This window comes from Petaurus breviceps, unplaced genomic scaffold (genome assembly GCF_028583685.1).
Source record: "Petaurus breviceps papuanus isolate PSGF00001 unplaced genomic scaffold, PetGlider_PUasm1.0 90849, whole genome shotgun sequence".
NCBI classification, from domain to species: Eukaryota; Metazoa; Chordata; class Mammalia; order Diprotodontia; family Petauridae; genus Petaurus; species Petaurus breviceps.
Genome location: NW_027187361.1, coordinates 14054823 through 14068020, shown reverse-complemented (window position 1 = coordinate 14068020; position 13198 = coordinate 14054823). Strand labels below are relative to the sequence as shown.

Sequence of the window (13198 nt, the reverse complement as noted above, 5' to 3'; positions counted from 1 at the left end):
TTAACCCTTTGCCACTAAAACGTTCTCCAGCTGTCACTGGATCCAGCCCAGCGGCACCTCTCCCCCAATTAAGTTCGTATTTTAGTACAGCATTAGTGCTGTCTCTGCCTAGGAGACCCTTTGTACCTGATGGGTGTTTTAATAGCCAATTGATGCCAATTCCAACTGAGGCTTCATTGTTGCACAATAATCCATCTTTTTCACTAACATTTTTTACTATGGTAATTCCAAATTTCATCACTGAAGTTCCACCCCCCACCTCATCTTAATTCTACAAAATTAAGGTCATCTGTCAAAAGCTTCCCTATTTTTCTCTAAACTTCCTCTCTGGTTTCTCTTGCCCTTCAGTCTAAGGTGGCTGCCCTGGCTCCTGGCTTTGCTCCATAATCATGCTATTTCATGTGGTTAAGGCCATGGATTCTGTCCTCACTCCCCCACCCCCAAAACTTAGAAAGTACACTACCCAAACCCTCTCCATTCCTTAACAGGAGGTACATACCAGACACCTTCCAATTTGGCTTTTATCTAAGTTTAAGGATTTTAAAAATGATCAAAATGTACATTTTTTGTGCTCGCATATTACAAGGCACTTAACTGTCCTTTCTCAGCAGTATTTGATGTGTCATCATTCCCCTTCCACCACCTAAATGCAGCATCTCTGCACCAATAGGGCTGTATCACTACTACTGTTCAAAATTTGTTTCCACAAATGTAATTGCAAAGTAATTTGTAAATTCACAATTTCTAATCAAATCCCCCCCCCTTCACACTCAATCCCAGGTCCCAATGTAATTCACCTAAATTCTCTCCTCTTCACCACCTTTAGGGATCTCCCAATTTTTTTTTTTAAAACACTGACAGTTTCCCAAGAGTCTTCTTTATGTCCTAGCCCCTATGCAGACAAGATACCTAATATACATTCAGTACTTACATTGTGTACTTGGTAAGATTACTAAAAACAGTAATGTTTGTTAACTGGTTGACAAATTTGTGCATTTCCAAATGATCACAGCCATTCAGTCCCATGCCATTTTCTGACACTATTAGCTACTAAATTATTTTCTGTATATAGGTCCATTGCAAAAATATAACTGTTAAATAATGCCCAATGCATATCAAAGGTTATAATTGTGCATTCATAGTAGTATTGAGACCTTGTGTATGGTTAAATGCACTGGACTTGAGCCCAGGTTCAGATTCTGCTGTTTATTTGCTGAGTAACTGATTAAACATGTTACCTTTCTGGCCTTTGGTATGTCTCATCTATATAAGATGCTGGCTGAATTGTAGCATAAAAGATCTGTGTAACTCAAATGTGGGAGGTAGAAAGAGCTAAAACTTCTTCTATGAAACTATTCAATTCAGTACCTATTTTGTATTACCATGATTAATAAAAAACATCCAGTACCTTTACTGTGTTCAAAACCCCAAAACCTCACCACAACCAAACCATGTTGCAAAGTCCAGTTATTACATCACAAGTCTTAGTCTTCTGTGTATTTATTGTTTTTACAGCAGAATGCCCAACACAGATCATCATAACTGCCAAAGTCAGCTGTGCAAAATAGTATATATAGTGCTTAAGTACAAATGGGACACATGATTTTTTAAAATAAATACTTAAACACAAATTTATGGTCCTACAAAAGAGCATTTAAACTAGATGGTCTAAGTTGATCTGCCTCCTTGGACCCACAGTAACTGTTATTTTCCCAAAAAACCAATAGAATCAATATACTGAATCATCATCAGTTCCACTGTGTGAATAATGGATCACAATAAATGAGTCCCTTTTTCTAAGAGCTTTTCCTGGCTCCCCTACAAACATGATCTGGTCTGGATAAAAAGACAACAGGAATTTCTTGAAGGTCAATGGTCCAAAATGCTAAGTATGGTTAAGTATTCTACATGATCTATATTCACTGGTTCCTTTTTTAATTAGAATGTACTTAGATTACTTTCTTCAATTCATCATACAGGACAAGCACGAAAGCTCCACCCATGCCTCTAAGAACATTGGACCAGGCACCCTTGAAGAAAGCTTTGCCACCCTCATCTTTAGCAATCTTCTTCCAGCAGTCAATTGTCCCAGTGTACATGATATCGGCTGTCAAGAAGAAAGGAGCAAAAGAAATTCCAGTCAGAATTCAAGATTTACCATGGGTCACGTACAATATATACACCAGTGTTTTACCTAGACTAGCAAAGGGCAATAAAATAAGAGTAAAATCAATGTTGTTAGAATGGGAGATTAAAAAAAATTCAAGCAATGGTTTACTGTCACCACAGCCCCACCTGTCAGAACTCAGGAAACACACAAGTTAAGGGTACAAAGAACACAAGACAGCTGGAACTAGGGACCTGAGGGTCTGAAACTAAGAAGTGGCAGGAGTGGAAGACATCTCAGGAGAAGATATAAAAGCACTGCCAATAAACACATGCACTTAGTGGAAGAAAAGCAACGTTTCTGCAACTGGGAAAGTGTACTTAAAACAACCATTCTGTTGCCTAAGATTTTCTTCACCATTTTCAGCAGAGCCAAAACAAAATGGAATTCACAGATGACAAAAGCATAGTTAAATGCAAAAAGCTATTTTATGATAAATGCATACCACATTTGTCCCTCACTCATACCAAAAACATTTTTAAAGTTTAGTGACTATTATTTAAGTGGGAGAAACATACCTCCTTTGCGACCAGACTGCATCATCATTCGCCGCCTTACTGTATCAAAGGGATAGGAGACCACACCTGCTACAGCAGTCACTGATTGTGCAATCATCCAGCTTATCACAATGTGAGTGTTCTTCGGATCTGGGAGCATACCTGGAAAAGAATCACGTGTTAAATTCAAACCTCTGATCCTACCCATAAAAGTCAAGCTAATCTAACAGGAAAAAAATCATTAGTTTCACTCTTAATCATATCTTAAAAACCTTAAGTATAAAAGTATAACATGTCAGCATCATTGCAAATTTTTTTTGCAGGAGTTCGAGCTCGATCACACACAGGCACACAATTACACTAAAATTAAAATTTTTCTGGAAGCCATAAAATTGTTTTAGCAAAGGCCATTAATGGCAAGAAAGCACTGACTGCAATCCTTTCATGTTTACTAGGAGCCAATTTGTCTATCAAACCAGATTGCAGAAGGGGTTCAAGTAAGTTACCCTAGAACTGGGAGAAACAGGTAATACCAAAAAAAAAAAAAAGACCCACCCCACAAAGTAGTTATAATCATATTTAATTATCTAACAATAAAAAAGGAAAGTTACAAACGTATTTCTTCTAAGGTGATAGCAACATTTTAAAAGAACTCTTACCTTTTGCTGTATCATAGATTCCAAAGTAAGCTGCTCTATAGATAATGATACCCTGCACCGAGACATTGAAACCTTGATACAAGCCCCGAATTCCATCAGACTTGGTGATTTTCACAAGGCAGTCTCCCAGGCCTTTGAATTCTCTCTCAGTGCCGGATTTTCCAACATCAGCTGCCAGGCGGGTTCTCGCAAAATCCAAGGGGTAGACAAAGCAGAGCGAAGTGGCTCCGGCTGCACCACCAGAGGCAAGATTGCCAGCAAAATACCTCCAAAACTGCGTGTGCTTGTCCACTCCTCCCAGGAACACCTGCTTATACTTATCCTTAAAGGCGAAGTTAAGGGCCTGGGTGGGGAAGTATCTGATGACATTGGCTAAGTTACCCCGCCAGAAGGAAAGCACCCCTTGTTCCTTTGGAATTCGGACTATACAATCCACGATGCCTTTGTACTGCTTATCTGCAGCAATCTGTTTGCTGGCATGCTGCACCTGAAACCAAAAGGCACAGAACAAATTGTCAGGATGAAAGCCCCCCTCCCCCAACAGGCAATAACCTTCATGTGCACCTAGCACTGGGCACGAAAATGTACGGGAGTGTGGCTAGGAGCTTCAAGGGGCGGGCGGCTGTCTGTAAGCCCTCAAGATCGGCCAGGCCAGCCCGGGCTGCCTCCAGCTAAGAGGCAGGAAGGGGCCTTGGAGGTCATCTCGGCCAAAAAGCGGGGCTCCCGGTGTAACCTACAACACACGTGCTTAACCAACCCTGGCCCTGCCTGCCTCGCCGGGCGCCGGTGAGCCCAGCTCCGATCGGACACACCGCGCTCCATAAGACGCCCCCAACGCCCAAGCAGCCCGCGCCGGGAGGCAGCAGACGTGGGCAGACACCGAGGAGGCCCGTGTCCTCGGGGGGGGGGGGGGTCACCATGACAACTGCAGACGCCCCCCCCATCTCCTGCCGCATTCGGCCTCCTCGCGACAGCTCAGCTCCTGCCGCAGCGGAGCCGGCAGCACGTGACCCGCTGACGTCAGCCCTCCCGCCCTGCCTCATTCTTCCTCTCCCTTAAAAGGGCAGCAGGGGTGAAGATGCCGGGGCGGGGCGCGGGGGGAGCGCGAGCTCACACACACTTCCGGGAGGTTCGCGCCAATCCCCAAGGGCCCGCGGGACCGGAGGGAGGGCCGAAGACCCACGTGTCACTGAAGCCTGGCCGTCCCCCCCCCTTCCCGACACCCAACCGGGGGCTACTTCCTCCCCGTCACCTTCCCGTCCCTCCTACGCGACCTACCCGGTCAAGGACGGGAGGGAGGACGCGGGAGCGCGCGCTCGTGCTTCCTCCCGGTAACGAGATTAGGAAGAACCGACTCCACGGCCCCTCTCAGGGCGTTGTCTTCCCCCTCCCCCGCCCCACGGACGACACAGCGGGCGGCCGGGCCTGCGGCCCGCGCGCGCCAAGTCCCCGGATCCTGGGGCCTACGTCTCCCCCTCAGACACGCTTCTCCGCCTGGTGCAGCCCCACCCCGGGCCCCGCAGCTGGGCTCTGCCGCTCCACTCTTCGCGCCCCAGGCACGCACCTGCAGTAGCAGCTTAACTCTCTCGATGGGGGCCACGGCGGTCTTGGAGATGGCGGCGGCGATGCCACCGGCCAGGAAGTCCTTGGCGAAGGAGATGGCCTGTTCCGTCATGGTCACAGAGGGGGAAGGTGCTGGAGGCGGAGGAGGAAAGCCGCGGAGAGAGGGCCCAAAGCTGGGGAACTCGCTGCTGCCTGCACAGCCCCTGGCTACAGCTCGGACCGAAAGGACGCGGCGCCCCCCGCGCAGGCGCTAAAGCCTCGGCGCCCCGCCCCTGCGGCCTCCTCCGGACGCTCCCATTGGCCGGCGCGGGGCGGGGGGCGGGGCGGGGGCGGGGCTGTCCCCGAGCTCGGGCCTCCCCTCCAGACTCGCGCCCTGCGCCTGGCGTGTGTCTCTGGGAGAACAAAAGCCCGCGGCCTAGCGGCCCGGGACGGGTGTCCGTGACCTGCGGGGGGCCGGGGTGCAGAGTCGGGGCGGGGACCCGGAGCGGCTTGGCCGTCCCCCTGAAGGACCTGGCGGCCCGGGCGCCTGGGTCCGCACAGCCGCCGGGGTGGCCGCCCCGGAGGATCCCTTTTTTCTGTTAATGAATCTTTCTGGTCTCTGCGAGCGTCCCTCTTCTCCCCCAGGAAGTTAAAATAAAACGGGGAAGCCGATGGGCACCTCCCCAATAACCGCGTCAGAGCCCCGCCCGTGGAGGCAGCTGGGTGTGCGTGACCTTGGGCGGCCCGCTCCGGGTCCCGCCGCCTCTGACTCCTTGGGCCTCCGAGAGGGGCTTCGATCGCGGGGCCCGCCCCGGCTCCTCTCTGCAGCCGTCAGCTGTCAAGCTTAGTAACTAATAAGCTTTCTAAAGTACAGTGCGGAGAGTGTAGAGAGAGGCCCCGGATTCCAATCCCGCTGCCCTCATGACCTTGAGCAAGTCACGATCTCTGCGGTTCAGTCACCCCTTTTACCGATCGAAGGTGCTGGCCAAGGCCAAATGCTCAGTTATGGCGGAGCCGGTTTTCCCTGAGTCCTGCGTCATCCGGTCCAAGTTAGCTGCTGATGAGCGGCAGCCCCTGTTGACAGTTACTTTAGGATGTCCAGGGACCCTGGGCTTCAATTTCCCGGTCCCTAGAATAGGCATAATTATAGTTGTATCATTTATCACCATAGGGGGGCTGTGTGGATCAAGGTCACAAAAGCAAATACCAGCGCTAAAAGGAAGCTTTAGAAGTCATGCAGTCAGCCCAACCCTCTTTTATAGGGAAGAGAACAGGCCTGGAGATGTGATGTGGCTTGTGAGATGATCTTTTATGACTGGAAAGCGGTGTGTGGCCACGAATTACCGTGTTGCTCGGTGCCACAATAACTAGTTCTGACGAAGGAAGGAAAAAGATGGGCGAGTAACCTGAAAAAGTTTAGACTAAATTCTAGCCGTAGAACTGGGCCTAGAAAGGTATGATTAGGATAGACCCAGAAAAGACTGGAAGCTACACATTGTCACAGCAGGAAGTTGACATAGGCCTGTGTAAATTAGTTAATTGAAAGAAATGCTGAATTTCAGTTAGAGGTTAATGAAACTAAAGATACCACTTTCTACCCTATGAAAGTTCACAGCCCCCATGCAATCTATCCTCAGGGATCTGTGGATACCTAGTTATGATCCTCCTGGTCTACACATGGCAAGTTTAACAACACCTGGGCCCTCTTCCAAGTTACCAGCACACCTGAGAAACACTACGGTCACATACGCTTTTCCCTTAAGTCTCAAGTTCATTGGTGACGGTTTCCAGGGGGAAAGGGGGATAAGAATGGAGATAGGGTGACAACAGCTATTTCTAAATATAGATTGTTCAAAAGTTGTAAATTTATCTGTAGCTCAGAGGTCATTTGTCTTACATTTTGTTTCCACAGTTCCAAAGTGCCAAAGTCCATCTCCACCTTCAGTCCCTCTTCCCCCTCCCATCAGTTTTTTCCTGGAAAAAAGAAGTTGTCTCTGTGTTGAGTCCCTGAATGACATGTAGTAGTGGAGCGGGTTCATTTGAAGATAGGGCACTGAAAAATATGTCTTTTATTTCCAGTTTTATGTAGAAGTTTGTAGAGGGAACAAGTTACTAATGCCCCAGAGTATCTACCTCCCAGGTCATTTTTAGGAAAGCATTTTATAAGCTTCAAAGCACTATATAAATGTTTACTCACACTTATACTCCGAAATGCCCTGATTGTCCCCTCCCCTCCCCCAAGCAACGTTGTGAGATTGGCAGTGCCCATAATTTTACAACCACTTTGCAAATAAGGAAACTGAGGCTCAGAAAGTAACTCACAAAAGGTCACACAGCTGGCTAGTGAGCAGCTAGGCCTTCTAACTCCAAGATCCTGGGTTCTTTCTGACTCACCTGACTGCCTTACTAAAATATATCCTTGCATTTTTACTAAATAAATAACATTATTATATATTTATACTATCATGATATTATATGCAATATTATTATAAATGATAGGAAGAGGCAAAATAGTATTTATTATACAATGTTATATACATAACAGAGATACAATATATAATATATAATGTACAAAATATATGTTATATCGCCTCAACTGGACCCTCATTTTCTGCTAAGCAATCCTACCATAACAGGTAACCTCATTTTTTCTCTTCTTAATCACTTACAATCTGACTTCTGACCTTATCATTCCAATGAAAATACTCTTTCCAAAGTTACTAATGATCTCTTAATTGCCTTTCCTCAGTCATCATGCTCCTTGACCTCTCTTTGTCCTTTGACACTGCAGATCACTCTCCCTTCCCTGACACTCTCTTCTCCCTAGGTTTTCCAGACACCACTCTTTTTCAGCTGCATAACTCTGCTTTGCTGGATCTTCCTCAAGATCACACCCTCTAACTGCAACTTGTCCCTTAGGGCTCTGTCCTTTTCTCCTTCTGTACTACAATATTTAGCAATCTCATCAATTGCCATGAATTTAATGACTATTTCTATGCAAATGATTTTCAAATCTACTTATCTGGCCCCTAATCTCTTTGCTGATTTCCAATCTTCCACCTCCAACTATACTTCAGATATTATTCCCTGTAGTATGTCCAGTAGACATCTTTAACTCAATCATTTCCCAAATTCACTTATCTTTTGCCCTAAATCCAACCCCACCTTCTACCTTCTCTATTACAGTGCAAGGCAACACCATCCTTCCAGTCCCTCAGTCTCCAACCTAGGAGAAATCCTCAATCCCTCCATATACAATGTGTTACCAATGCTTACTGAATTCATCTTTGTAACATCAACTAAATATGCCCCTTTCTCTCTTCTGACACAGCCAGCACTCTGAGTGCAAGGCCTCATCACCTCAAGCCTTGATTATTCCAATAGCCTGATGGTGGGTCTGCCTGGCTCAAGTTTCTCCCCACTCTAATCTATTCTCCATTGGGCAACTAAAGTGATTTTCCTAAAAACACAAATCAGATCTTGTCACAAACCCCCACCCACTAAACTTCCTTGGTTTCCTATTGTCTCCAAGAACAAATGCAAATATTCTGTTTGGCATTCAATTCATAACCTAGTTCCTCCCGGCCTTTCCAGTTTTCTCACACCCTACACCTCCCTGAAATCTAGTCTGATCCCGTGACACTGAACTTCGGGCTATTCCACCTCTTGGCTCCAGGCATTTTCTGGCTGTCCCTAATGCCCGGAACTCTTCCCCCTCCACTCTTCGGACTACTCCGCGACTTCTCCTTTAGGTTTACTTCTTTTCCTAACCCCTCTTAAGCCTGTGCCTTTCCCTCTTAACTATTTCCTACTTGTTCTGTACATGGCTTGTTTGTGTAAATTTGGTTGCTTGTGGTCTTTCCCCATAGATGGCAAATTCCTTGAGGGCAGTTGTCTTTTGTCTTTTTTCTTTAAAAAAAAAAAATCCCCAGGTTTTAGCACAATACCTGGCACACAGTAGGTGTTTTTAAATGTTTATCAATTGATTGATTGGCATAGTTTCTTTAGATGTAGTATGGTGAAACAGAAATATTGGATTTGGGTTTCCTTACTCTGCTACTTACTAACCTGTCTGACCACAGGAAATGTATTTAATCTAGTAACCAATTAATAATGAGATTAACTAATAATATAGTATAATGGATAGAACTCTGGACTGGAAATCTGAAAGACCAGCCTTCAAGTCCTGCTTCAGGCAAAATAGTTGTTTGACCTTGGGAGGATTGACTTGATTTTTCTGTGCTTTGGGAAACTCCCTTAAAACTACACTATGCAAGCCTAGTTGTAGATTTGTGTTGGTGGAAACCTGGAATTCTAGGAATTTAAGTCTTTCAATGAAATTATTTCACTTTAAAATTTATGAAACATTTTACTTATGTTATCTCATTTGAGCCCCCCCCCCATTGAAACCCACACAACAGCCCCCCCCCAAATACCTGAGGCATTTTTATCACCTTTTTAAAAATGAGGAAACAGTAAAAGTGGCTTGTCCCTCATCACAAAGCTAGTAAGAGATTGGAACCTACAGTAAGGTTTTTTTTTTCTTTTGTCTCCAATTTCAGCACTTAACCACACCTAGTTTCTTAGGGCTACAGTTTACTCATTTAAAATGGGGGTGGAAATTGAATTTAAACTAGACGGCCTTCCAGGTTCTCTAAATCTATGACCATGAGTAAGTCTTAGGATTGTGGAAAAGAACTACTGGTTTGAGCATCTCAATTTATTGATAAAGAAAGTTGAGTTCCAAAGAGGTCAAATGACTTGCCCAAGGTCACACAGAAAAATAGATAGGATTGTAACCCAAGTTCTCAGACTCCAAAGATAGCTTTCTTTCCAGCTTACTATAAAGTGGTCAAATGTTTGTTAGGCATTTCATCTTTTTGTATTTTCTTCGTTGCCAGACACCATTTTCTCTTTAACTGTGAACATCTACCTATGAGTGTTTGAAGAAAATTTCCAATTAAGTTTAGCTAAATAAGAATCAAATCTAGGCAGGATTCTATAGTCCACAAACATGCCACAGACTGTTCCTTTAAAAAAAGAGGAGGAGGAGGAGGAGAAGGAGGTGAAGAAGAATCTTGTATAGAGCTATTTACCTACTTGGCATGCTAGGTGAAGAGAAAAGAATCTTCATTTCACTCACTTTGTTAATTGTGAACTTCTTATGGGGGAGGACAGGCTACTAACAAATGAAGATAAGCTTGTAAACATGTTCACAAGGCTCCTTTATATAGAAGGTATTACTCATCTTTACAAAGCTAAAATGGATTGGGAGGGATCTACTGGCAATCTTTTTTTTTTTTAAATAAAGGGTACAAAGGCACCAATTGCCCCATTTGTTCCAGAACCATTACCCCTCAACCTCACTGATGCCCTTTGCTGTAAGAGCCCTTCACTGCTATTACTGTGCCCCAACATAGCAACTATCGCTATAAGCTTCTTCTTATGCTGCCAAAACAGCTATCCAGACAATAGCACAGATGAATTAGGAGATGGGCTTAGAACTGAGGAGGAAGATTGGACTGCATTTCAGAAATGGTAATCTCAGTGTTTCCAAAGTGCTTATTGCTGCAGAAATCCATTTATTCAACTAATGATGTCATATTGATGTGAATCATGGAACATCATGATTCTAGAAAAAAAAAAGAAATTATACATAATCAGAGGGCAGTGGAAAGATGCACGGACAACATGAAGTGAGAGTATCAAGACATGAAGTAGGCCATTAGTACGCCTGAGATACTAAAAGAACAAGATGACTTCCAGAATATTGGGCAGATAGATCCTCTGTGGAGAACCTGTGGAAATGCAGGGACAAATGTATATATATATATACAGAGAATATAAAGCATGCAGCAATTGTAAGTTGAGTCAGTGTATATTTGTGGTAAGATCATGAATTAATCAAAATTCCAAAGTCAAAACCAAAACTCTGCAATGTGAGTTACAGAATTACATCCTCCCAGAACTAGAAGGGACTTCAGAGGTCATCAAGGCTAACCTACATCCAAACAGGATTCTTATCTTATAGCCCTGACAAGTGACCACCTGGCCTTCATTTGAAGACACCCCGCTGCCCCCCTTCTCTCCCCCCAATGATGTTACTTCCCAAGGCAGCCCATTCCACCTTTGGAAAAGTGACATCTAGCTTTCACATCACTCGGCACTGGAAGAAAATTCATGATATTTAGCATATACTAGATGAAGAAGTTATCATTGTACACAGGAGACAGAAAAGTGGGTCAGCAATTTTATCCATTTATTTCTTGGCTTAAGCATCCTAATTTGAAAGATATAGTACTGTGTGTGGTTTTTGTTCATGGGAGGTGAAAGGGGTAATAGGAGAGGAACAGAGAAAATAGTCAGACTTGCTTTTATGCTGAGAAACCTCATTCACTCTCTAGAAAAAATCTAGCTCCAATGAGTTTGCCACATTTCCAAACAAAATTATTTAACTCGTTCATTTCTATGGGATAGTGGCCATTGGGACTCACTAGCAGATGAAAGTACTAAAAGAAGTCATTGAAATAACTAATCTTGGCTCTAGGGAAGAGATAAAGAAGCACACCTCCTTTCTGGGAGTGGAGAGGGTGGGCCTACTAGTGACTGGATGTCCTTTGCTATGTTGTGTGCAATGTCACACTCAGTTTACTGGGTTTGTAGGGAGAGGATTTGTTTTTTGCTGGTTTTTGTTATGAGGAAAGTGAAGGTAAAAGGGGCTTCATATACACAAATGTCTATAATATAAAAATACAAGGCATTGATAAAACTTATTTATTTATTTTTTGGAGGGGGGAAGGCAGGGTAATTGGGGTTAAGTGCTTGTCCAAGGTCACGTGGCTAATAAGTGTTAAGTGTCTGAAGTAGGATTTGAACTCAGCTTTGAATTCACTGTGCTACCTAGCCTCCCCTTAAAACATTTAAAAAAAAATTTGAATTTTTTTCTCTTTTCTACATCATCAAAATTTTTCCTCTCCCAGAGAGTTATCCCATATAACAATCTTTTAAAAGAAAAAATTAGAGAAAAAAAGAAAAGAAAATCGACAAAATCAATAAATATATATAAAAAATATGAAAATATATGCCATGTTCCGCAGCTGCAGATCTCCTGCCTTTGCAGTGGATTATCCCATTTTTCTTCTTTGGTGGCCATGTTTGTTCTTTGTAATTTTTCAACATTCTTTTGATTTTTTTTGTGCTTGTTCTTCCCATTTGCATTGTTGTCATTGTGTATATTGCTTTCTTGCCTTTGCTCACTTTAGTCTGCATCAGATCATGCATTCCATGTTTCTCTTATCATTTCTTATAGCACAGTAATATTCCATTATATTCATGTACTACAGTTTAACCATTTCTCCGTTAATGGGCATCTGCTTTGTTTTCAGTTCTTTGCTCCCACTAAAAGTGCTGCAATAATTACTTTGGTGTATATGGTAACTTTTTTTTTCATGTTCTTTTCAATGATCTCCTTGGGCCTAGTAATGGAATTTCTGGGTGAAAGGATGTGGACATTTTTGTCATTTTATTCCAAATTGCTTTCCAAAATGGTATTCACAGCTCTACCAACAATGTACCTACTTTCCCATAATTAAAAATTTCTGGATGTGAGGTGAAAAGTTTGGATTGTAAAAAATAAAAATTGAAGTGAGGACTAATCTCGGTCCACACATCTTTTTTCTTACATTTTCCAAGAATTATCTTATGTCTTAGCCTCTCTGAGCCAGTTTCCTAACCTATAAAATGGGGGTCCTACCTATATTCACCATACTACTAGGTTACTGTTCAGAAAGGATTTTGTAATCTCTAAGCATTATATAAATGTGAGTTGTTATTAGTGATGATTAAATGTGACCCAAACTAAAATTTTAAACTGTGCATTCTCTTAAAAACTGCTACCTCAAGACAGAGAGCTTTCTTCTTTCTGTTTAATTTTATTGTTAAAAGCACCAAGGAAATACTTAAAAGAAAAAAAATCCCTAAAACCAGACAATTAAGAGGCACAAGCACAGCTTGAGTTAATGCCAATGACAAGAGATCTATTGATGTGGGTTCTCCTTCAGATAGTGAAGATCACAACCCTTTTATCCTTCCTTATCCTCGACCATTCTAGTCCATTCCTACCCAAATTCTTCTGGGAAGAACTACCTCCTAGGGGAAGGACTAGCTCTAGGTATTTTAACATGACAAAGACAACTACACTTTCCAGCCTTTTTCTTGTCCAAGCACACATTTCCTGAGTGTTATCTTCTCCGTCTGAGACCTCTCACTTACCCCCAGGAGCTTGCAAAACTTCCAAGTGAGCTTGAGCAGATTCAGATGCAATCAGGAAATGT

The 13198-nt window shown here is 43.4% G+C and overlaps 1 protein-coding gene across 1 annotated transcript; it reads right to left on the bottom strand.

Annotated features, from left to right (window-relative positions):
• Window positions 1-1482: 1482 nt before the first annotated feature.
• On the bottom strand, window positions 1483-5145 carry SLC25A6 (solute carrier family 25 member 6). The gene is made up of 4 exons (XM_069072894.1): window positions 4888-5145; window positions 3324-3810; window positions 2686-2826; window positions 1483-2107 (listed from the first exon to the last, which is right to left on the bottom strand). Exons 1-4 carry the CDS (start codon window positions 4996-4998, stop codon window positions 1950-1952), a joined length of 897 nt encoding a protein of 298 aa, XP_068928995.1. The 5' UTR covers window positions 4999-5145; the 3' UTR covers window positions 1483-1949.
• Between the last annotated feature and the right edge of the window lie 8053 nt (window positions 5146-13198).

Coding starts and splice junctions, on each gene's coding strand:
- SLC25A6 (XM_069072894.1), bottom strand. CDS start 4,998: ATGACGGAACAGGCCATCTCCTTCGCCAAGGACTTCCTGGCCGGTGGC. Junction 2,827..3,323: donor AATCTATGATACAGCAAAAG/GTAAGAGTTCTT, acceptor ATTCTTTTCCAG/GTATGCTCCCAGATCCGAAG. Junction 2,108..2,685: donor GCAGTCTGGTCGCAAAGGAG/GTATGTTTCTCC, acceptor TCTTCTTGACAG/CCGATATCATGTACACTGGG.